The 26,191-nt window shown below is 38.8% G+C and overlaps 1 protein-coding gene across 6 annotated transcripts in view; it reads right to left on the bottom strand.

Annotated features, from left to right (window-relative positions):
• Positions 1-26,191, bottom strand: part of LOC147391196 (S-adenosyl-L-methionine-dependent methyltransferases superfamily protein) — a 54,479-nt gene that overhangs the window by 25,764 nt on the left and 2,524 nt on the right. For 4 of the 6 annotated variants that reach the window (XR_015182618.1, XM_086457810.1, XM_086457812.1 and 1 more), the window contains exon 5: positions 7,562-7,638. Coding sequence is in view for 5 of the 6 variants with exons in the window: in XM_086457810.1 (XP_086313936.1) it covers positions 7,562-7,638 (77 nt within the window). In the remaining variant the exon portion in view is untranslated. Of the gene's footprint in view, positions 1-7,561; positions 7,643-21,946; positions 22,087-26,191 lie in introns of all 6 variants that reach the window. The other 2 variants (XM_086457813.1, XM_086457811.1) reach the window with 2 other exon arrangements.

The raw sequence follows: 26,191 nt of genomic DNA on the forward strand, positions 1-26,191 counted from the left end.
GTTTTACCGCCACCAAGTACTTTGCCATTCGCTCATCTTTTGCCTCATACTCTCCGTTGCATTGATTTGCGACTAGCTGAGAATCTGTAAACACCGCTAGCCTGCCAATCTTGAAGCCTTTCGCCATTTTGAGCCCATTTATAACGGCTTCATATGCTGCCTCATTGTTGGAAGCCCCATATCCGAGCTTCAACACCTTTTCAAGCCTGCCGTTGCTCGGAGTTACTAGTACAATCCCGACACCCGACCCTGTATAATTTGATGATCCATCCACAAACATCCTTCATCCTACCTGTCTACTCCAGGCATCTGCCTCCTCAACTGTTTCATCTCCCTCTTCCTCTTCTTCCCAATCATGATCCTCGACCGGGAAGTCTGCTAGGAAATCTACCAACACTTGCCCCTTCAGAGCTTTTCATGTTTCGAACTGCAGATCATACTCCCCCGGGGTTACTGCCCATTCTGCCATTCGTCTGGATTTATCCGACCTATAAATCATATCTTTCAAAGGATGATCAGTTACCACTTGGATTCGATGAGATAGAAAATAAGGGCGGAGCTTGTGGGCTAAGTAAACCAAGGACAGGCCGGCTCTCTCAGTTTTTGTATATCTGACCTCTGATGGACCAAGTGTCTTGTTGACATAATAAATAGGGTACTCTCGCCCAAGGTTCGTCTTAAAAAGCATCGAGCATATGAACAATGTTGTGGTAGCCAAATAGATCCCCAATTCCTCCCTTTCCTCTAGAGTGTTGAGGATGGGTGACTGTCCCAAGTATTGTTTCAAGTTACAGAAAACGGCCTCACATTCTTTGTTCCATGCAAATCCCTTAGTCCTTTTTCAGCAAACTGAACAATGGTCAGCACCTGTCTGAGACTCGAGAAATGAATCTGTTCAAGGCCGCAATTCTATCCTAGGCATATATTCGAATGACCATGCAAACACATCCTTGTTCGCCCTTAATAACTGCACTAGCATACCCTGCTCTTGCGACTGTGACATCGTCCCAATGCTAACAAACTGCTCCCCAGTAGTACCGAGGTCCATTTGTTCCACCTCCTCGACTGATGCTACTCGTTCTCATTGTGGTTCATTTTGTAACTGCTATTCCTGTTCCTCTTCGATGGGTGGCTCATTTATCTTCTTCTAGGGCTCGATTTCAAGACTCTTCCCTGGCTTTAGGGCCAAGTTGAAACACCTTTGTGTCATTTCCTGGTCTCCCCTGATTTCCATTACACCTTATTTGCTCAGAAATTGGATTACCTGATGGTAAGTTAAGGGAACAACCTTCATCTCGTGTATCACCTTCTCCCAAGAATGGCATTATAAACTGAGTCTAAGTCGATCACTACAAACCTCATCATGACCACCTTTGCCCCCGCTGTTACAGGAAGAGTAATTTCACTTACCGATCTACTGGGAGCCCCGTTGAACCCGAACAGTATGGACTGGGTCGGAAGCAAACTCTCTGACACTCCCATCTTCTTTGCTACCTCCAGGAAGAGGATGTCCACTGCACTTCTAGCGTCTACAAGGATTCTCCTGAGGTCTACATTTCCAATTGGAAACATTATGACGAACGCATCCTGATGAAGCATAGTTGTCCCTTGCAGGTCGTCCTCAGTGAATATTATCACCCGCCCTCCTGTGGCTGGGCTTGATTTCCTCATCCTGCTGACCTCCAAAGAAATCTGAATAACACTAATCTCATGACGTATTTTCATCATTCTCGCCCTTACCTATTGCTTAGACTGTCTGTCTGACTGGTATCCCCTCGTGATAGTATGCACCACTCTACATCCCTCGGGCTCGTGCTGCATTTCTCCCCCCACCTGCTGAGGTGATGGTTTTCGATATTCTTCCCTCTGGGCCTCTCCCCTTCCTCTGCCTGTAGAAGCCACGTACCTAAGCTTTCCGTCCACAACCACATCTTGTATGATATGTCGCAGCCTGTAGCAATCCTCAATCGAGTGGTCTTCTGCCCCGTGTTATTAGCAGTATGGCTTCCCTTGATAGTCCCGAGGTGGCTGTATGAAGCCAAGATCACTACATATGTGCCTCAGTATCACCGACAGCTTTTCGTTTAGCGGTGTATATACCCGTCTTCTCTTCCATCTTGACTGCTCCTTTTAGTCCCGCCGCCTCTTCCTGCTACCCCCTTCTTTCAACTCGGTGATTGCTTTTTGGGCTTCCTGTCCACCCTCACTATTAGCGACTGTCTGCGCTCCCCGACCCCTGCTCTTCATCGACTCCTCCACCAGGATGTATTTCTCCACCTTCACATACAGATCCTCAAGCCGCATGAGCTCAGATTTTATTAGTGACTCGTGCAACCATGTCCTAAGGATGATTACTGCCACATAAGCTACACATGATATTGCCTCGTCCATACCTTCGACAACTATTGCCTTTGTCCTGAACCGGTTGACAAATGAACGTATGCTCTCGGCGACCTCCTGTCGTAAGTTGAAAAGTGTGTTTACTTCGATCTTCTTCTTTTGTAAGTGGACAAACTGTCCGACGAACATCTCCTCCAGCTCGGAAAAACACATTACCAACCCAACTGGTAACCCCTGGAACCATGACATAACCTCGTGTCTTAGGGTGGACGGGAAGAGTTTGCAAAGTAAAGAATCATCGCTTTGGTACAAGACCATCTAACTCCTGTAGTGGAGGACATGGTCCATAGGATCCCCCATCCCGTCGTACGTCTCAAACTTCGGTGAATAGAAGGCTCTCGGGGGGTACGAGTTCATTATTGTTGGTAAGAATGGCGCTCCCCTAAGCTCCCGAATTGCATTTCGAGCTTTCTGTCCAGGGTCCCTTCCTCGAGTTAGTTCCTCATCCCTTCTTTTCAGCATCTCTTCAACTTCTCCCCTAGTCATAAGATTCCGGGCTTCAGAACTCCCTTGTTGTGTCCTTGCTGCTACAAAATCCATAGTCCGATCAACCTCAGTTATCTCCGCTACCCAGACTGTATGCCCCTGGCTTCCTTCACCATCTAACCCTTCTCCAATCTCAATTCCCTCGCCTAACCTTTGCCTAAGCTCCTCGTTTTCTCTTCGTATTGTCGTGATCTCGTCATTTTGCTTTTCCAAACCCCTGCGCATCTCCTTCCTCATTTCTGTTAACAAATGATACATCGCAAGCATTGGATCTTGTGGTGATGGAGGTGGATCTGCCGGTAGGGGGTTTGATGGTTCTCCGCGTGCTTCACCTCTAGCTCTCACCATACTAGTCATTTTTCTCCTTGTATGTTTCCCACAAACGGCGCCAATTTGTAGATGCGTTTTTTCGCTCTACCTCGAGATCTCCCTTCAAAACTCTTAGCTCGGTGGGCGGCCTACAACCGGACCACTCCGACGATCAAGTTAGAATTAGTGCCGAGTTAATAAAAGAGTTCTCAGAAAAGATTTTTTCTAACCTTTTATTTGAGTTGCATCATCGTATTTATAGAGTTTTTGATTGGCGGATTTCCCAAGGTATTTCAATGATTCTGTTTAGAGTTGTTGCACCTGCCCTCTGACCTGACAGGAGCTGCTACACCTACCATGTCAGGGCTGGGGCAATTCAACCGACCTGTCAGGCTATGTGTTGTCTTATCTATCTTGTCAGTGATAGCGTTATCACATCTGTTACATCTAGCTCCAGGTACTCCCGTCCTGCATTTATGAAACTCAGTACTTTTCCCATAAACCTCGGTGAGACGGTAATTAAATCTCGAGATTGTCACATGTCAGTAGCTCCGAGAATTACCCTCTACAAAAGCCTAAAATGTTCAAACTACATATAGGGTGCTATTATTTAGAATTGTAAGATTCTCCTACTAGGTAACTCCCCTATTACTCACCCCTACGACATCACAAATTTCATGCGCATCTGATTTAGATGATCTTTTCGAGGAGGCTCAGTACTAAGACTTCATAGATGATCAGTCCAAACTTCTAGGAAAGGAGCATGGGTACTACTAATGAGTTTTGAACTAGAGTTAAGTTTAAGTCTTCCGCTGTCGTTTTCTTATGTAACTATGAACACAATATTATGTCGTTATTGTTTTATGTATATATGTCAAGTGTGCTGATGTTTGAGGATACATATCTATTTTGTTGGGCAATGATCAAGTATGACATATAGTTATTTATTTGTCGTTTAAGTCTATATATTGATTATCATGGTATGAGTTATATATCATGCCTCTAGATTCAACTTGGGAATCATGAGGATTCAGGTTGAGGTTTTGGGCCGTGACAACTGAAGCCTGAGTAAGTAACTTTGAGCCTACATTTGATGATTTTAGGTCCTTTTCTTTGTTATTTTTCAATTATTCTTGGAATTTTTCGTGGAATCTTTTATTGAAATTGAGGAAAAAATTATCGTTTGAGATTGGGGGCTTTAACAACATTATTTAGGGTTGGAATAAAGATCGACATGGTTGTAGGATGACTCCAACTTCACTCGATTCAAACCTATTATGAAGGGCTACTATAGTCATTTCATGATCAACGTTCAATACGCACATCGCTTATTGGCTTATCACATATTATACGAGAAAAGTTGGCATACAACAAGTCTAGCCTTTTTTTTATGAGTAAACTGAACTTGATCCCTCGACCTCAAAGTTGCTTAGCAAAACCAACTGAACTATGAGTCTTAGCCTAATGAGTCCAACTTTTTTCATGAACCGCAACTAGATCTTTCTGTCAATGTTGCCAATTCCACTAAAATAGGGCTACAACAAGCACCCCCTTCAAAGTTGTGGGTCACAGCTCACCGTAGACACTAAATGAATGAGTGGTTGGTTCCTCCCACCATACTAATTAACAATAAGTTCATTGCCACTAATGGCGAGGAAAAACTGTACCATCCCACCATAACAAAACTCCTCCTAAACGAAGTCGTTGTTCTCCCTATTCTACCACTGTAGTTTAGTTGTATGCATGCCATCCATCCCCGATCATGAACTGGAGCCAATTAATCATGTCGAGAACTATCTTCCATAAAGAACTACCACCACGCTTATAACGAGGGGCTCAAAAAGAAATCCAGAACAGAAACTTCATTTACCTCTCTAAACTAACAATAAGTTTGTGGATGATACCTGCCCTATCTTTCTACAAGGCTTTTTTTATTTCCACTAGGCATGCACTACTATCTTTCTTAACTAGCTCCGGCATGGAATGGGCTGGAGGCAACCCCTTTTTGCCAAAGTAAGTCAACCTTAGGTAAAAGGGGTTGTACAAATTTTGCTCCCAAACCAGAAAGCGCTTAGGCACTAACAGAACTACACCTGAAGGTATTACGCTAGATACATCTGAGTGATGTTAAGAGATTTTTTTTTTAGTCCTTAGCCAGTATAGTATTTGATCTAGAGACAAGGAGTGAAGTTGTAAGGTATGATTTGAGTAAATCAGTTGTTTGTTTCAATTTAGGAGATTAGTCATTCCTCGATTGTTTGATTGAATGGTGAAGGGAGCATGGTTGTGTCTCAAAATGAAGCTCTTAACCTTCAAACTAGTACTATGAAGTTTAATGGTGAAAATCTCCTCCCTTGGTCTCAATCTACTATGTTATATGATGAAGGAAAAAGAAAAGCAAGATACTCGATCAGTACCATCACTGGCCCTAACCCTTCTAAACAACACATGCTAAATGAGATCAAGAGAATGCCATCGTGATGTCTTGGCTTCTTCATTCCAAGCGATTGATTATTATTAATCAGTATATGTTCTTATCCACCGCTCAGCAAGTATGGGATACGATGAATGCAACATATTTGGAAGTTTAAAATATTGTTCAAGTAGGAGCTACGAGAAATTTTCTAGTAAATGAGACAAAGAGACATGGCCCACCTATTCTCTATTCTTCACCATTTGTGGGAAGAGTTAGACAGCTAGCAAACTTCCCAGGTCAAATGGTCAAAGGATGTTGTTGCGTATATGAAGTTGGTTGAGAAAATAGGGTGTTTGAATTCATTGTTGGAATGAACTTCGATTATGATAAGTGCAAGTTCAAATTTTGGGCAAAGAGGCTATTCCCTCTTTATCTTGGGTGCATTCTTATCTACGACATGAGGTGCAATGCTGTACTGATAAGCAACAATCTTCTGCACCAGAAAATTGGCTTCCATGTCTTAAAGAGGTGACAAAGACGGTGGTCATGCTAGAGGTTTTGGTGTAGTTGGAACAATTGAAAATGATCACGATAACTTCAAGTGTGGAAATTGTGATTGAACTCTCCATACAAAGGACACATGTTCAGATCTCCATGGTCGTCCACAACAGAGATATGATTTCTCTAGTGGTGGGTAAAGAGGAAACCATTACACTAGTAGAGGTGCTCGAGTGCTCGTTGGGTTGTCTATACTGGGTGTTTGCTACTGGTTACTCCATCTACACATGCTCCATCCCCAAACAGTATTGGCTTCTCTCGTGACGAGATCGAGCCTCACAGACATTTTATGGATAAGCTAGAGTCGCCCAATATTTCTTCCACATCATTTTGCAAACAAGGATATATGTTTCGACACGGGCCTTCAATCTGTCTTGGATTATTGACTCACAGACCTTCAATCATGACTAGTATGTCCTCCCTTTTCTCGTCTAATAATATTTATTCTAGTAAAAATGAAGTACAAAATTGTTGATGGATCTTACCTACTTAATCATGACATTATTCATCAAACCACTTGTGTAGATACTCTTTAGCGTAATGGAGTGACAGAAAGCAAAACCAAACTTCCATCAAACCTAACCCTTAGGAATCAAACAAAGGTTGAAAAAAGAAATGAAAAATGCAACTTAGGAATTCAATGATTATGTCATGCCAAGAATTCACACCACCCAAACCACACTTGACTAGATCGCGAAATGTTCCAACTACCAACAGACATCCATGAAACACCCAAGGTGTACGGTAGATCAGAGAAAATCCGCTTACATCTATAAATATCCGTTATGTGATCATTTTGAAAAGAACAATCTATCTAAAATAAAATTAAAAAAATCATTCATCAATTGTTCATTAGCAATGAAATTACATAAAGCTAGAAGATTCCTTAATCGGAAATGAAGGTTCATTTGTCACTCATTTGCAATTCATTGATGATTAATTATTTTGCATGAGGCCATATGTCCAATCCATAAGAAATATTAGATCCCTTCTTTGTTGCTCCAAAAAAAAATTTGGCCTAAGCATAAATTTGGAGGAAAGTAGGATCCTTTTTGTGGGGGAGGCACCACATTCACTGTTTGGCTCCCAGTTTGGGTGGTTTGGTAGATTCTTCACCATTGATATACCCTGTCCCACCCTTGGGTCCAAGGTCAAATAAAAAATGGTAGGGGATTCATTTATTAAGAGTTTCAACAGAAAATTGACAAGTTTTTTTAACAACTTTCTGGATTTTTGAAAATGTTGATCAAAATGGGGTGTCTACAAAGACCATTGGATTTCTCGATCTTTTAAGAGGGTAAGATGGGACGAGAATTGCAACTGGAAAATATATTAAGCATTCCAAAACTTTCTCATACATGGAGGACAGAAGGGGAAAGGAAAGAAGAGCACCTGACCAGCACCAACATCAATTATCATCTGAGCTCCAACAGTTCTTGCAATTGAATTGACAAGTGCAGCAAGAATTTCTACCTGTTCTACCAAAAATTACTCCGTTCAATAAAATTATGGCCAACTTAAGCTCTTTAAGAAGAACGAGAAACAATTAAGGGGATCCAAATGATGGACTCAAAAGTGTCATTAACTTCATGTCCTTGATTTTCACAAGATAAAATTTGGAAACATAATGTAAACCTCGGGACTGCACACCAACAGCTTACCCATTACACATAGTGAGTTATACACATACACTCATGAAAACATCATTGTATGAGTTTTGATCCCCACCAATATAACTATAGATGTGATAGTCAAAACATGGTATCAAATTAGCCGATTTTTTTTTTGGAGAACAAATCTGTGTTTTGTTGATTTATATCGTCATGAAACGAAGTTTACTAGTTTTGTAAATTTTAATGTACATTACTAATACTCAAAAACAAATGTGAAGTGTTTAAAAGCACTGATGTTATCATTTTTTCACATTTGCTTGCTTTGGGCATAGTATTAAATTTCAACATATTTCCACGAAATATACCGAAATATTTCCATTTCCTCAAGTTCCAACACGAAATTTAACCGACAATTTCTTTTTGTATATATTTCGGTGGAAATCACTATTCATTTCGTGAAATATTTCGATGAATAATGAATTTCGGTCGAAATTGTCGTTTTTTAGGTATAAAAATGCAATATTTTGGTCGAAATATTTCAAGGAATAGTAAATGTTGCCCGAAATATTTCCTTTTTTGAAAAAACTTATAATTGCGTTTAGGAAGAACTAGTAAATTACATATAGCCTTTACTAATAAAAGTTGCATAGAACATTCATTCATTAGTATAAATGAATTTTGATTAGTTAGTTATATATGTTATCTTATTTTAATCTATTCTAAGCATATTAGTATGCTTATATAAGCACGCATACTATCAACCATGTTTCAATTAGTTCGATACATTAGCAATTTATTCATACTTATTCAAAAAATAAAAGAAATATAATTACACATGATTTCAATACTTAATAGTTTCTTCATTTTAATGTCTTACATATTAAGTTGTATGTAGTTAGTGCAACATTATTATTCTTATTTCCACTGTTAGCCTCTCAATACATGTGCGTATGTAGCAAAATGTTGTTGATATTCAACTTCCCACTCCATATGGTACTTTATTGTATTTTGATGACTTAATGAGTGTATTTTAATGCCTATTTTATCGTTTCCTACAAGGTTAATGAAAATTTCATCAAGATTTTCGTCATTTCCAAAAATGTATTCATTTCCACATTCATCGAAATATTTCCATTTCCAGACTAATCGAAATCAAAATTTAATACCTTTTTGGGAGATTATTCAGAGAAAAATGATTGCATCATTAAGGATCATTGTCTTATTTGTTTGACGACAGGGGAAGTCAAGCAACACCTAATTCCCTTTCACTTTGAGAATAGAACATGCACCAAAAGTTGATTAATTCCGAGAATGGTTATACGTTTCCCAGCCAGCCGTGGCGACTTCATACTATCGTCGATGGGATTTGAAAGTCACAGGTATATATGATGTCATATGCATCTCAACACGCCTGAGGATAGAAAAAGATGTTCTTGGCTTGATTAGTTTGATGAGCGGATGGTGTGTTCAAACTCAAATGTTTCTCTTTGCATGGGGCGAGATGACCGTCACTCTCGATGATGTGTTCGTTTAATTGGGGCTCCCTACTATGGGAGAGCTTGCTAAATTCGATATGCACCTAGACCCCCAAGAACAAGAGATTGAGGACAAGTTGCATGAGACACATGCCACTTCCAAAGTCAATCCTTCTCTAGATCCTCGCACCAAATCTACCAAGTCAAAGAGGGCCAATTTCGCCAGGTGGATCAAGCATTTTGGGGGCAAACATGATGCAAGACCGACTATGAAAATTGGTTAATCTGATTTATTTAACAATAAATCTCTCACTAATAGTAGAGAAAGGAAAAAAATAGAGAGAAAAGTCGTAGAATCACTCTAAGGTTTGGGAATCACTCACCAAGGTTACTTAGGTAGCCAAAATCAGATTTAATTCATTAGCCTCCAAAAAAGAGAACAAAAGAAATTATTTATAAGGACTTATAACTAAGATGTCCGTACTGGAGAGGAAAATTACAAATTTGCCCTTGACTCCTAAAATGACTAAAAACGACAAAAAAAAATACTCATAACTCCCTAACAACTTGACCAAATGCCTTAAAACTTTAAAGGAACATAAAATAAAACTCAAAAAAACATAAAATAATTGTTGAACCCTCACAACTAAAATGTAAAAGGACCAAAATTTCCTTGACTGTTATAAAAAGACCAAACTCATAAAAACTCAATACACATCACAAGACCCATCTTCATGCCACATTAATGCTTACTTACTAGGCTTCTTCCTTCTATAATAAGTCTTCCAATGTTCTTTAGGATTTCCACCATCTCTCCCCGACTTAAAAGAACTTGACCCCATCGAGTTAAAGGCATGATATTCTTCATATATATCCAGGTACGCTTTGACAATGGACGACCTTTCCACTTTACTAGGAACTTTTGATAGCCACCACTTGTAGTAGAAATCACCTTCTCATCCAAAACATCTTTTATAACATCAAAAATTGTAGGAGTAGGAGAAAAATTAGGAACGGACATCGAAGTACTATCATGGTGACCATGGTACATAGTAAGATCCTCCAGATTAAAGATAGCGTTGAACTCATGTCATCTGGAGGTTCTAGAACATAAGCATTAGAACTAATCTCTTTAAGAATTTTGAAAGGGCTAGTGCTCTTGGAATGGAGTTTTTTATAGGTTCCCTTAAGAAATCTTTCAAGCCTAATACGCATCATAACCATGTCACCCTCCTAAAAGTCAATCAAACGCAGATGCAAATCTGCCTTAGCCTTGTATTCATCGTTGCTAAGGGCGATCCTCCTACGAACATCGTCATGTATATCATGTATGTGCCTAGCAAACTCCTATACCTCAATGTTGACTCGTGCAGAAATCCGGTCAATAGGTCATCTTGGTTGTATGTCTGTAACCACTTAAAATGGGCCTATAGATCTACTAACTGAATTGTTAAAAGCTAATTCAACAATAGGTAAAATTAAATCCCACTTAGAAACGTGATCAATAATCAAGCATCTTAGTAGATTACCCAAGGTCTTGTTAACCACCTTAGTCTGGCCATCTGTCTAAGGATGGAATGAAAAAGAGTATTTCAACTTGATATTTAACAACTTTCGTAAAGTCTTCCAAAAGTAGCTCATGAACTTCACATCTCTTAGACACCATAGTCAATGGAAGTCCATGTAATCGTGATATCTCTCTAAAGAAAAGAGTGGCCACATGCAAAGCATCAGAAGTCTTGCTACCTCGAATAGTTTTTGGCAAACCAAGTACAAAGCCCATGGAGAGATCTTGCCAAGGTTCATGTGAAATGGGTAGTGGAGTGTAGAGTCCTACATTCTGCTTTCACCCCTTTCCAAGTTGACATATACGGCATTGTTTGATGATCATGGTGACATCTGCCTTAAGGCAAGGCCAATAAAATCTATCTTCTACCATAGCAATAGTTTTTTCACATCCAAAATGACTTGCTGCACCACCTACATGTAACTCCTAGAATACATGATCTCTTAGAAAAGTATCTGGAAGACAAAGACATATATCTCTAAAAAGATAGCCCTCGAGTAATGAAAATGAAGGATAATCAGCTTGCTACCTAGCCAATAAAGCAACATCGATATAGCTTAAAATGGATCAGATTTTATTTGAAATCCACTTGATCTGAATCCGATTTTAGTGGGTTTGATTCCTTCAAGTATATCCAAATTAAAATATGGGTCGAATATGGGTTGATATCCCTTGACCCAAGTCAAATACGAATCCATCCCTATATCCGAATGATATATTACTTTGTATATTATATTTTTATATTTTTCAAGTTATTTTTCATCAACCAACAAGTATTAGGCGTAGAGGTCAAGGCCTCTCTTCAAAAAGGGAGAGGTCTTGAGTTCAAGTCACTTTTTGGCCACATCTTTAGCAATTTTCCTTGAAAAAGTTTGAAATTGTCCGACCCGACTGATCCAAATCAATTAATTCGGTCAGATTCGAATCCAAAATTGGACCCTAACAAAAAAATAAGGATATGGATATACACACATCTGGACCAAACCTAACCCATTTTAAGCCCCAAGCATTAATAACACCAAAATTCTTGAAAGAAAAATAATCTTGCTTCAGCTTATCGAACTCAATCACCTGTATAACGATAAAGTGCAAAATATAAATAACTTGACTAAGCGCATCTGTTGCCTTGTTCTCAACAGCAACCTTGTGCTTGAGAATAAAGGTGTATTCTTGAAGGAATGCTACCCACTTCCCATGACGATGACTTAACTTCTTCTATGAATTCTAATATCGGAGTGCTTGATGATCTGAATACAAAACAAACTCCTTAGACACCAAATAGTGTCCTCAATGATGAAGGACTTGAACAACTGCATAAAGTTCTTTATCATAAGTGGAAAATTTTTGTTTCGCCTCATTTAGTTTTTCACTACGATAACCAATAAGATGGCCATCTTACATAAGAACACCACCAATCCCGACATTAAAAGCACTACAAACCACTTCAAAAACCTTGGAAAAGTCGGGAAATTGCAAAATCAGCATTTCTATCATATTTTTAATAAGCTCGAAAGCTCTAGTTGTTGCCCCTGACCAATTAAACTGCGCTTTCCTCATTGAATTAGTGATAAGAACCATGATACTACTGAAATTTCTTATGAACCTCCTGTACAAAGTACCTAGGCCATGGAAATTGCGTTGTTCATGGAGGTTAGTAGGAATTGGCCATTCTTGAATAGTTTTTACCTTTTCAGGATCAACTTCTATGCCTTTGGATGATACAACAAACCCAAGAAACACAACACTGGGTGTCATGAAAGCACACTTCAAGTTTATGAAGAGTTTTCATGGCATAGAACTCTCATAACATGGCAAAGGTGGGTGATGTGCTCATCATGGGACTGGTTATATATAAGTATATCATCAAAATGAACAAGGAATTGCTCAATAAAGGGTCAAAGTACCTGAGTCATCATTTACCTGAAAGTACTAGGGGCATTAGTGAGGCCAAAAGGTATGACAAGCCAATCATATAGACCATCCTTCGTTTTGAAAGTTCTCTTCCATTCATCTCCTGGTCTGACACGAACCTGATGGTAACCTCTTCTGAGATGAATCTTGGAGAAAATAGAAAAATATGTCATAATATCAAGCATGTCATCCAATCTTGGAATTGGAAAACGATACTTGATTGTGATCTTGTTGATGGTCATATTATCAACACACATTCTCCAGCTTCCATCCTTCTTTGTGCTTTCTCCGATGAATCCCTTTTTAAATAGTTCACCAACCTGATGCTTCAACTCGGCATGCTCTATTGGGTTCATGTGATAAGCTGGTAAGTTTGGCAACTGGGAACATGGAATAAGATCAATAGCATGTTGAACATCCCGCATAGGAGGCAACTAATTTGGTAACTCCTCTGGGGCAACATCAGAGAAGTCATTCAGCAATTTGGTAACTCATCTAGGGCAACATCAGAGAAGTCATTCAGCACTTGAGTGACCTCTAGAGGTATATCTTGAAGTAGGGCAGCAATTGGTTCTTTCACCCTTTGGATACTATAGCATATACAACTCCAAATTATTTGCTTTCAGCCTCAAATTACTTCTTAGTAAGCAAATGGAGAGCTTTCCTCTTCAATTCAGTTGGCTTCTTAGGACTCTTGCTATGACTTTTAAGCTCTTCAGTTGACATTGGCTTCCAAACAACTCGTTTCCCATTAAACAAAAAGTAATAAGTATTTTCCTTTCCACAATGATACACATCTTTGTCATAAAGCCATGGGCGACCAAGAAGAATATGTGTAACATTCATGGGTACAACGTCACACCAAATAGAGTCAATATAAGCACTGTAAGAAAGAATAATTAGTGCTCTTTGAGTTACCTGTATCGACAACTTATCTACCCATGCAATCCTATAAGCCTAAGGGTGAAGCTGGACTGTGAGTTGAAGTCTTTCAACTGTATATTTTGAAGCCATGCTCATGTTGCTCCCTCAGTCAATAATAAGTTTGCAATACTTCTCAACCCTCTTAACTAGATTGTGAAAAATCTCCGTACGAAGCCAATCTTCATTTATCCCTTCTTTTGGGGCTGCAAGGATGCGTCGAGTGACACAAGCATAGGAGTTGTCCCCCTCGTCATCTTCTTCTGACTCAATATATTCAGCTCTCAAAAGGGTTGGTCCCTCAACATTTGCAACTAGTTCTTCTTTCTCTTCCTCAATTCCCATGTGTAGCTTCTTGGAAGGACATTGGAATGCATAATGTCCCTTGCCTCCACACCTAAGACAACCAGTTTCATTGTTTCCCTTCTTGTTTACATTTTTAGTTACACCCCTTCCTTTTACATCAGCCCCCTGCATAAAGTAAAGACCCGCCAGGCTTGGATGTGTTTGCATTAGGCAATGCTGGCCTAAATGTCTTTCCCGCATCAAAAGTCTTTCGAGTTAATGGTTCTCCGGTTTGGTTTCCGAACCGCATTGTCATAGATTGTCTTAGGTTCTTGTCAACCCGCAACACCATTTGGAATGCATCTTCCAAATCATAAACCCTTAAAGTAGTCATATCTTTTTTGATTTCAGCCCTCAACCCATTTTTAAAACGAGCAAGTTTCTATCATTCATCTTCGGTAGTCTCGCAATGAATAGCTAACTCATCAAAGCACCGCATGTACTCCACTACAAATAAGCTGCTTTGGTGGAGTGAGTTCATTTCCTCATAAAAATCATCTTTAAAATCAGCCGATAAATATTTCTCCTTCAGACAGGCCTTCATCTCTTCCCAATTAGTAATAGGAGAACCTCTCATATTATGGTGCCTTTCCTCAAAATTTCTCCACCATACTTTAGCATGACCCACCAACTTCATCCTAGCAAATCGAACTCTCCTATCATCTGCCATATACACCAATCAAAATATTTTTCTAGGGCTGCAAGCCAATCTGAGAAGGTTTGAGGATCAATGTCACCTTTGAAATCAGATATTTCAACTTTGAATTTCTTACTTATGTCATCTTGTTGATCATAATGTCCAGATTTGGACTATTCAAGCACATCTTGCAACACATCATCTAAAGTGTCTTGCAGAGTAACATTCCTTGTACGGGTCACCCTCATAGGTTCTCTAGTTATCGTGTTAACCTGTTGTCCAGCAACATTATTGACCGATATGTCAATTTGTAGCTCCTTATGTGAGCCTCCAACACCATTTTCTCCACCATTGGTTCCTTCATTAAGGATGGGACCAATTAGATGGCTTCGCATCTCTCTGACTTAGAATTCAAGTTCATCTACCTTCCCAACCAGCTTGAAGAGCAGCTCTTCTCATTGAGCATCAGTCCATCTCCCCTAAAAGTCCTCCCACTACATGTGGCCATAGTGTCAACCTATCTCTGATACTAATTGATGTTGGACTGAGTATGAAAATTGGTTAATCTAATTTATTTAGCAATAAATCAGCCAACAATAAGTCTCTCACCAATAGTAAGGTTCCTAGAAATCATTTCTAGGGTTTGGGAATCACTCACCAAGATTGTTTAAACAACCACAAATCAGATTTTATTCATTAGCCAACAAAAAGAGAACAAAAGAGATTATTTATAAGGAATTATAGCTAGGGCGTCCATACTTAAAAAGGCAAAATTACAAATTTTTCCTTGATTCCTAAAATGACCAAAAATACCCATAACTCCTTAACAACTTGACCAAAATACCCTTGGCTGCTATAAGAGACCAAACTCATAAAGACTCAATAAACATCACGACATCATGCCACATTAATGTGTGTGCTCACTAGACTTCTTCCTTCTCTAATAGGTCTTTCTAGGGTCTTTAGGATTCCCATCAAGGCGACACCTTCTGAGTTTATAAAAGGCATGGCTCAACGTGCTATTTAACTTTGAAGCTTTCGTCGCTTAGTGGTTCTCACATTACGCTATCGAATGTGATCCTCACAAGAAGATTCAACCTTTCTTGTTTCCACTCGCCATCAAATTGGCACAAGGGCTTCACTTTCCCCTAGGTGTCGTCTTAGGTAACTTTTATTGTTATCTGAACACATTTGAAAGAGACTTGAAGCTCTCCAACAGCGGTTGTATTGTACAAACTTTCATCCACACCAATTTACTTCAAGCGTGGGTATGGGAGCACTTTGGTGGTAGTGGCCCTCACCCCAGCCTTTTCAACTATGTGCTAAAGGCAGGCGACCCTTTTAAGGATGGAAGGGAGGCATTGACAAATATCCCTTCTAATTCTCCTCGTATCTGGAGATAGAGTGGTGCGAAGTTCGTAGTCGATTTTACTACAGTCATGGACTCGTGAAATTGAGGCCATATGCCCGAATTCCCACCAGTGTTTCTCAAGTATTAACCTTCCCCCCAAATGCGGATTCTGAGCTAGATTTGGGTGACAGGGCTAAAATCAACGAACACATGGTGGCCCTACTCAACATCACCCTAAGGTATGTTAGTTTTTTGTAGGGTTTATGGGGTGTCCAACCATATAGTATTGACCATTGTGCTCCCCATTTCTCGTTTGATCAATTTCCTCCTTGCCAGCCTGGTCCCAAACCACGCTCCACAAAGATTTTTAGATTACTTTGTTTTAAATGGGAGTGAAACGAATTCGCCCCAGGTAGTCGACATTTCCTTTGTTGTCCGGGCAGCGTATTTTCTATGTGCATACAGAGGCCTAAACCTTTTATGACGCGACCTTGGATGGCATTTTTTTCTTTCATGTCTTCTCCACCAACGCTCTTCAAGCCTATGAATGAAAAGACGATCATCGAGAACCCTCTGTTGAAAAAGATACCACTCTTGCAATGTACCAACACCCATAATGAAACAAGTGATGATAATGACGACTCTCATGCTCCTAAGCAAACTCGTGTGGTTGTTCGTCCACAAAAACCGTCAAGTGGTTCTAGGCGCACTTCAAGGGCCTTAGGTAAGGGGAATAAAGATAACAAAGCTCCCCCTGTGGCCAGAAAACGAACTACATAGTCAACTTTCCTCCTTTGTCGGTGTGTCCACGGAGCCTATTATGACGAATGTTCTATATGATTTTTATGAGCAAACAACTTCCGGCTATGACGTCGATACCCTAAAAGATGTTGTGGTAGATCTCCTCCTCAAGGTTTGCGTTTAATAACTATAGACACCCCAATTTACCTTAACTGAGCCCAAGAGCTAGTCAAAATCCAACGAAAAAGGGTGCAACCCGAAAGACTTCAAATTCACCAAGTGGGACCCATTTCAAAATCTCAAGGTTTTCAAGAATTTTAATTTTAAGCTTGACCTTTAGTTACCAATGACCAAGGTTAAATTTACTCTAGCCATTGGTTACCTAATGTCAAGGCAAAAATTGTTTTGGCCTTCACTTACCTAATGTCAGGGTAAAAACTATCTTGACCTTCACTCACTTAAAGTCCTTCACAAATTTGTTCTGAACTTCACTCAGTTAAAGTCTAGTCGATGATATGCTTGGAATGAGTGCACTTGAGTGCTATAGATTTGCTTAGAAAAATTACCTCTTAATTGTTTTTTTCTCAAGAAAACCCAAGCATTTTCCAATTTGCCCATGCATGAAGCCTTCGTTAATTTTGCAAATTTGGTTTTCTAGTAATTGTCTAATTCTCCTAATCTTAACCCTTGGTCCCCACATAGCGCCAATTACCTTCTTACCCATAATTTGTTGAGACTCAATTACGATAATTGACCTTTAAGCCCATCACTCTTACTCTTAATTCAAGGCTCTTCCTCTTAAGTTCCATGCAATTTGACTAAGATCAAGGGATTTTGATCATTTTACCCATCCACAAGAATTTTCTAGAATCCCAGGCGCAATTACTCTTTTACCCTCAAGTTGTTAGGAGCTTATCCAATGCAATTGACTCAAAAGTCCCAACATCTCCTAGCTAATTACTTGTTATTGCTCTTAAGTTCTCTAGAATTTGACCAAGTTCAAGAGACCTTGACATTCCTACCCCTCAAAGAATTCTCTATAACCTTGTGAGCTTTTACACCTTTATCCTTTTATAATCATGATTGGTAAAACTCAAAGAGGTAAGAGTGACCATCAAAGGCAATTTGATTGAGGGCAACCAAGGTCATTTATGAAAGTTTTCTTAGGAATATTTTGAATTTATGAAACTTAGACACTTATAACCCCAAAGGTTTCCCAAGGGCCTATAAATAGAGGACCTCCAAGGCAAATGGGAAAAGAAGTTTAGGATCTCAAAATTCTGCCCAATTCTCTTCTTGCCTCCTTTTGCCATCCCAAAATTCTATCCAAATACCTACTCATACTCCTAGAGGCCGAAAACAAGAAGGAAGAAGAAAGAAAGAGGACCAAGGTGGGGAGAGAATCATTAAATTTTGATTTTATTAAGTTGCATCCCCCAAATCCCACTTTTATCTCCCCCTTTCTTTATTTTTAGGCACTTCAAATTCCAAAGCAATGAAGTGTAGTTTTATTTTGTTTTAATGGCTTGAGAAAGAAAGTAATCCCTCACTTGTGAAGTAATCTTCCCTTTTTCTTAGTCCATAGTAAATTCCTTAGGGAATATTTAATTTCAATAGCAATTGTCTTTCAATTCTTTACTTTCAAGTACTATCATTTCCAAGCAAGTAACATAGTCTTCTTTCAATGGCTTAAGGAGGAAGAGAGTAATCCCTCACAATGTGAGGTGATTTTCCCTTTTCTAAGTCCATGAATAAGTTCCATATGCAACATTGCATGCATACACTCTTGCACACACCACTCTCCTTTAGTTCTAAAATGGCTATGAGTCAAAGAAGGTAAAGATTTCCACTTAACATTCTAAGAGTCAAAGAAGCTCATCGCACCCATACGCAAATGAATGGACATACATATACATCTATGCATTTGTACATACCTATTAGCATTATAACTTCAAAAAACTATAAATAAATAGAACAGTTTTCTATTTCACTTTTTGCCAATACAATTGTAACCACCAACTTGGTAGGTGAGACAAGGTGACCTTCCTTGTCTCACAACCGAACCTCCCTACCCTTAACCTCTAGGTTAAATCCAAATTTTCACTAATTTGTTAAAAAACAGACTTTTAAAACCTTTTTTGGAGTCCTTTCACACCTTAAACTCTTTGAATGGTGGTGACTCCTAAACCCAAGTAGATGAGGTCAAAACCCATTGAACCTCACATATCTACAATAACTTTTCAAACACCTTCAGCTTTTATTGATTGCTTGCTTTCTTTTTTTTATTTTTATATTTTTGTCATCTTTCTAATTTTTCTTTGCCCAGGGCGCTCAAGCTCGCCATTCCCAATTGTCAACAAGGTCTATTCAAGAAAAGGCACCTTCAAAATCTCCAGAGGACAGGCCTAGTAAAGGGGTTTTAAAACCATGATGTCAATTGATCAAGAAGTTTGTTCAACAAGAGGTACCCCCAAAAACTCTGGAGGACCTTCCTAATGAAGGGACCTTAAAACCAAGGCCTCAACTGATGTCGACTGATCAAGAAGTCTGTTCAACCCGAGGTACCCCCAAAATCTCCGGAGGACCTTCCTAATGAAGGGACCTTAGAACCAAGGCCTCAACCGACCAAGATGAAGTTGATTCTCACTTATACTAGTCTGGACATACCCATGGATGATTTGAATGACGTTATTGCCGAAGTAGCGCTAATGGATTTGATGACAGCTTCCTTTGTTGCCTTCGACCAATGGCGACCTGACCCCCTCAATCAGGGCATCAATCAAGCTCAAGTCGATGTGTTGTAGGCTACATCAGGATGGGAGGGTATTTCAATCACGGTGATGTTCCAGCTCATTCCTCGCTTCCTAAAACCTCAAACGCCATACCCAAAGAGAACTCCCCCACTCCTTATGAAGTAAGTTGCTCAGGGTAGTAAGGGACAGTGCTTCACCGACAGCACATACAAAAGGAGAATAGAAGAATAACAGGAGACTGGACCCATCTCTCCAATCTTCTTAAATCGACCTAATGCTTTGTTTGGTGGTGACAAATAGAATAGAAATGAGGCATCAAAGGAACCTGTTAAGGGTTTCGAAGCAACAAATCTATTAGAGAAACCGGTTAAGGGTTTAAAGGCAATGATTTCATTGGAGGAGCCTCGAAATATAGATGAATGGGAGTTGTCCCTAGGGATGGCAAGGCGAGTTGTTGAAGTAAGCCGTGAATCAAGCGCAAGCACTAAGCCTACTCACATTGTTGTTCAAGACAAAGAACCGCTCAACAATGCATTGTCGTTAGTTCCTCCTACTGGTGAGGTCCAACCCATGCCAGTCAATTCAAAGTGTTACTCTTATAATGCGTCGAGAAGTATTTCCAGTGGTCGGTTCGTTGTTGTCGCCAATTTTAAACTCTTCTCCAAAGATGCGCTTTTGTATGAGCTATCCCAAATTCAGGCATATCGCACGCTGTATTGTGATCAACTCTTCCTCGCACATTTTACACGTGTTGATCACCAATGTCCTTGCCTTCACTCAAGTTATGGCTTTTACTAAAATGATCAAAGTCAAGTCACCCCAATGTTTTGTCTGGTTGACGATCATATAAGATGCCTTGATATAGGAAACATGGCTAAAGATTCTTCATGCAAATTTCTCGTGTCGATGCCAAAGTTTGTAAGTCCTTGATGATGGGCATTCAGCAGTCCTCTTCTACCTCTTCTATTATTTCGGTAGGAGATCACAAATAGGGACTTGATCTTTTGAGTATCTTAACATCAGCTTCTCCCTATTCAAAACGTAATTTTGCCATCAAGGTTGCGAGATCATCAGCATGACGATGAGACGTACACCCCGTGTGAAGTATAGCAATTGTCGCGAAGTATTTTAACAATTCTTGCGCCCCAACTAATGCCAACGTAATTTCTTTGAGAGCGAATTCCCCGGTCATTTGTTTTCCTAAAAGATTTGAATCCCTTCAATGTCTAGGTGCTTGATTCTCATCGCCTTAGCTAAAGATAGTCCTATTAGGAAGGCCCCATATTCTATTGCATTGTTGGTGCAAAGGAAATCTAACCTGAACACCACTGAGGATGATGTCCCAGCTGGTGCGATCAACACTATGTCTGTGCCTCCACCATTCGAAGTGGATGATCCATCAAAATGTAGTGTTCATCACTACAATGGTGTATCAAACACCACAATCACAGATCTTGGTAAGTCTTCGGTCATCTCGTCAATGGATTTTATGGGGAAGAATTCATTTCTAAGGAAGGCAGCAAGTAGGTCTGTGACAACCTATTCTTTGATAGCCTTTGGTGATATGCGTTTTATATCATACTTTGACAATGATAGAAGCTATTTGGCTAATCTCCCTAAAAGGTCGGCTTTGACAACAAATACTTTATGGGGTCTGCCCCGGTGACGAGGAATTTTTTTGCCAAGAGATAATGCCTTAGTTTATGCGCCGCATAGACTAAGGAAAGAAATTTTTCGACACTTGAATATCATAACTCCACCCCCCTCAGAGCACACTAATGTAGTAGATTGGTCATTCGATGCTTTCAACATCTTCTTAGCATAATAATCTGCCCACTGCCTCTTTTGTTGAGGCAAGGTATAACTTGAAAGTCAATCAGTTGAAGGTACCGCCATGGTAGATATATCGTCCATCGCCTGCTTCACATTGTGGAACGCCCTTTGTTGTTCCTCCGACCATTGAAAACTAGCTCCTTTTCTTAAAAGCGCAACCAGATGCGTGATTGTTTGTGCTAAACCTAGAATAAAACGACGAATGTATGATATTTTTCCCAAGAAACTCTAAACTTCACGAAGTGTTGATGGTGACTTCATGGTCCTTATGGCTTATGTCCTTTCTTGATCCACATTTATCTCATGTTTTCGCACGACGAAACCCAAGAAACGCCCTACTGAGACCCCAAAGGCGCGCTTAAGTGGACTCATCTTGAGATTGTGTTGATGGCATCTTTCAAATACTTTGCATAGAGTCTCTAGATGTTCACTCATTTGCTTGTTTTTCACTACTATGTCATCAACGTAATCTTCGACTTCTCTATGCAGCATGTCTTTAAAAATAACAGTCATGGCTCTTCGGTATATGGCATTGTGTTTTTTAGCCCAAAAAACATTCTAGTGTAGAAGACAACGAAGCATAAGAAACAAAATTAGAGATAGGATGTCTAGTAACACGAGAACAGGTACCTTTATTAATAGCGATAGATGATTCACTAGAAGATGAAGCAACATCTATTACTTGAGTGGAAGGAGATATCAAAATAGGAGGTGGAGATGGATCGTCAGATGACAAAGAAGTTAGTGCTGACGGTGTAGTGGTGATCCTCCTATGATAAATTCAAAGAGTAGGATTGGGTTCAGAAATAGAAACAGGAACAGGTAAAGAAACACTCTCAAATGTAACATCAACAGACGACCTAGTAGAAAAGTATGGTGTAGACTAAAAAATATAACATCAGCACAAACAAAGTGATTCTATAATGTGGGACTATAACACTGAGTAACCCTATTAGGTACAAGAATACCCAAGAAACACATATTTCAAATTTTTGGGATCTAACTTTGCACGATCAAGAATCCAGGACCTAGGTAAGGAACAAAACAAAGACACCCAAAAATACAAGGAAGATGAAAAATAGGACGATCAGGAAATAAGATTTGATGTGAACGACCATCAAGAACAGCAATAGGCCTACACGGTTGATGAAATGACAATCAGTAAGCAAAGCCTCACTCCAATAATATTTGGGAATATTCATCTAAAACATTAAGGCACGAGCAACCACAAGAAGGTGGTGGTTTTTACATCCAACTATCCTATTTTGTTGAGGGGTATGAACACAAGATGATTGATGGACGCTATTGTGAGACTGCAAATAAGTAATATAACAACCAAGAAAAATTATTTTACATTATCAGATTGTAAAATGCATAAAGAAGTACCAAATTGGCTTCAAATTACCATATGAAACTACTAAAATATATTAAACTCAGAACGATCCTTATTAAAAATAACCAAGTCATCATTGAATAGTCATCCACAACAAAAAAAAATTTAAAACATAAATAAGTAGTGGGAGAAGGACCAAATACATTAGAATGCACCAAACGAAAAGGATTGGACTCTCTACGACTAATACTAAGAGGAAAAAACACTCGATGGGATTTGCTAAACTGACACGCTTCACAATTAAGTGTGAAATCTTTATTTAAAGCAAGAATTACACTCCGTAAAACATGAGAAGGAAGATCAAGTTGACAATGCCACTGAAAGGTGCTAGAAGATGAATTGCTAGGACTAGACCACTATCAATAAGATACAGACCATCTACTTTACGCCCGCCACCAATCATCTTTTTCATCTTTAGATCTTGAAACACACTGTGAAATAGGGAAAATGTCATTGAACAATCCAATTTCTTTGTAAGTTGACTCACAGAAAGAAGACTAAATGGAAATTTAAGAATATAAAATATTGAGAGTAAAAAAAGATTAGGATTGATTGTGAAATTCCTAACCCAACAACTTTTGAAAATGACCCATCAGCTAATTTAACGTTTTGACAAGAAGATGGAGAAAGAGATAATAACATGTGAGAATTACCTGTCCTATGATCTAAGGCATCAGAATCAGTGATCCAGGGGCTCGTAGATAATAATAAACAAGTGGATACCTACCTGTCTGAACTAAAATAGCAGTATCTGATAAGTTGGAGACTAGTTTGTCATACTCCTCTCGAGAAAAGATAATGGATTCCTTCTCTATACTCGGATCAAATGAAATAGTAAGCTGCATTACATCCTGAGCTAAAGATAATGAAGCCTGAGAGGCAACTGATCTCTCATGAAGATCCCAACAAGAGTCAATAATATGCCCATACTTACCACAATGAGTACCTTCTAGGTTCCACGACCTTCACAACTTCCCCCTGAATCTCTCCTACCACCTTTACCTTCATGACCACCACTACGATTACCTCTGTGACCAACGACCACCACAATCTCCAAGAGTAGCTAAAGCAGAGCGATAACTAATAGGTTGGCTACTATCTGGTAGAGTGGATCTCTTTAACCTGGAGAAAACATCTATCAAGGAAAGAAAATCAAGTCTTCCTAAAATCGAAATTTAACTGCTGCACCATACTCTAATTAGAGGGATAAAAGAAGACAAATAACATTCATATCCTCTCTTTGCTTCTACATCTGAAGAATATTAGTATAATAGATTGATATTGATTCAGTTATTGACACATACACATCAATAAAAAGAAAGTCTGATCTAGAGATTTATCATCATGTTATAAAGAAAAATATTGTTGAGTAATCTCATAAATTTAGGTTATATTATTAGATCCCGAATACATGTGCCTCATTCGTTCCCAAATCTCCTTCACAGTATCCAAAAACATAAATTTAGCACTGATTTGCGATTCCATACTATTCCACAACCTAGTAAAAATCTGAGTATCTTCATGTTCCCATACCTCAATGACTTTTTCATCAAAAGAATTAGATTTTACTTTGGTTAGATGAGATTTCTAACCCATGACCTTCAAAAAGATCTCCACAGCCTTCGACCATTGTATGTAGTTAGATCCATTTAAGCGAATGGAAGTCATTTGAGTTCCAATCAAATCAATAGATATACTCAAGATAGTCTTTTGTTCCATAATAAAACAATTGATTGCCCAAAAATCAATAAAATTGTTCTACAATTTTCGGCGCTTCTCCCACAAAATTAACTTTTTCGTGAATGATTTCTACTAGCGAAGAATCTCTTCGACACAAATTCCTTATAGTCAGATCTACAAAAAACCTTTAAAAAACATAGATAAATATATCTCAATGAAGTTGCAGGATTCTCAAACCCCTCCAGAGTCCAGATAAAATTGCAAGGTTCCAAAACCCTTTCCAGATAAAATCGCAAATCTCCAATACCTCTCAAAATGAAATCACAAGGTACTTGAAAGCCAGAAACATGATCTGAAATCTAACCAACACACCACACCACAACAACTACTAATAATTGACAAAAATCCCTTGATCTATGATCACATTAGGAATATTTTTCAACCACACAGACAATCCTCCAAATAGGGGATTTTAACCACACGAGGATAACAGGTACAAATCAGATCAGAAAAATCTGATACATACCAAGAGAGAAGACAAAAAAAAATGCAGAGGAAAAGGAGAGAAAACCCAAATTTGATCACTAGAGAAGCTTTGATACCATGTAGAAGATCAAATTAGGTTTAGAGAAGAGAAAAAAGAAAAGAATGGAGAAAGTGGGAGGAGTCAAACTTAACTCTCTCACTATGAACCGGAGTATATATAAAACTAGAAAACAAATGAAAATACACATATTCCCTTATGGCACATATATAAAATATCGATATATTTAACATACACAACGATCAATAACAGCTCCAGTTAGAAGGAATATGAAAGTTGAACATTCGAAGAGAGAGAGAGAGTAAAACAAATGCAAATTGAGATAGTGGCAGCAAAATCAGATATGCACACACACAATATAATAGACAACTTTTGGTAGAATTGAATGAAGGATTCATACAGCAGATACCAAATTTTTGGGATAAGGATGACAATTATGGTGAAGTTCATGTTTCTTTCAAAAATTTAAGATACTTTCGTATCACAAATGTGTAAAGGCAACAGATCTATGGATGTACAATGCTTCTACATGAAGTATTTGTATTTAGTATTTCAAGGTAAATATCGAAATTCAGACTCCTATTTTTCACCCAAAGCAAAGCACATTTTAAGTCATTGAAAATTTGGCAACAAAACCTATGTAGATTAATTTTATTTACCTAAATAACATTAACTATTGTTTCCGAATTTTTCCCCTCAGATTCTCAATCTCTCTTATAGTTGCATTCATATGTGCAACAAATTCACCTTGCATGTGTTACTCTAATGGTTGTGTTATTTTCTATAATGAATGGCGAACTTAGTTATCATGCTAGCCATATCACTTCTTGTAATGTTTCCCCAACATTTTCATACTAGTTTCTGAACTTTTTTTAAGTTGCAAATTTTTGCAAACTTCTCTATGTTGTGTTAGTGAGAGAGGAGAGGAGTGACTCATTAGTTTCCATTCAGTTCACTAACTCAAGAATCATAGCAAGATAGTACAGAAATACTGAAGGAGGTAAACATGAATAACATGACGGTTATGACAAAGACAAAAACGAGAATTCCAGAGATGAGATGGTTGCAAATTCATCCAATTCAATTGTTTCCTTAAAAGAAAATCTCCAAGGTAGAACCAATTGCATGTTGGTTCCTATACCCTGACATGTGTTACATCTATTAGAATGGTATTGGTATATTGTCTTTATGGCACCTAATAGGAACTCAAACTTCATCACATTTGGCATTTCCAGAGAAGAATAAAATGGAGAAAAGA

This window comes from Akebia trifoliata, chromosome 11 (assembly GCF_017979445.1).
Source record: "Akebia trifoliata isolate Shusen 1 chromosome 11, ASM1797944v1, whole genome shotgun sequence".
Classification (NCBI taxonomy): Eukaryota; Viridiplantae; Streptophyta; class Magnoliopsida; order Ranunculales; family Lardizabalaceae; genus Akebia; species Akebia trifoliata.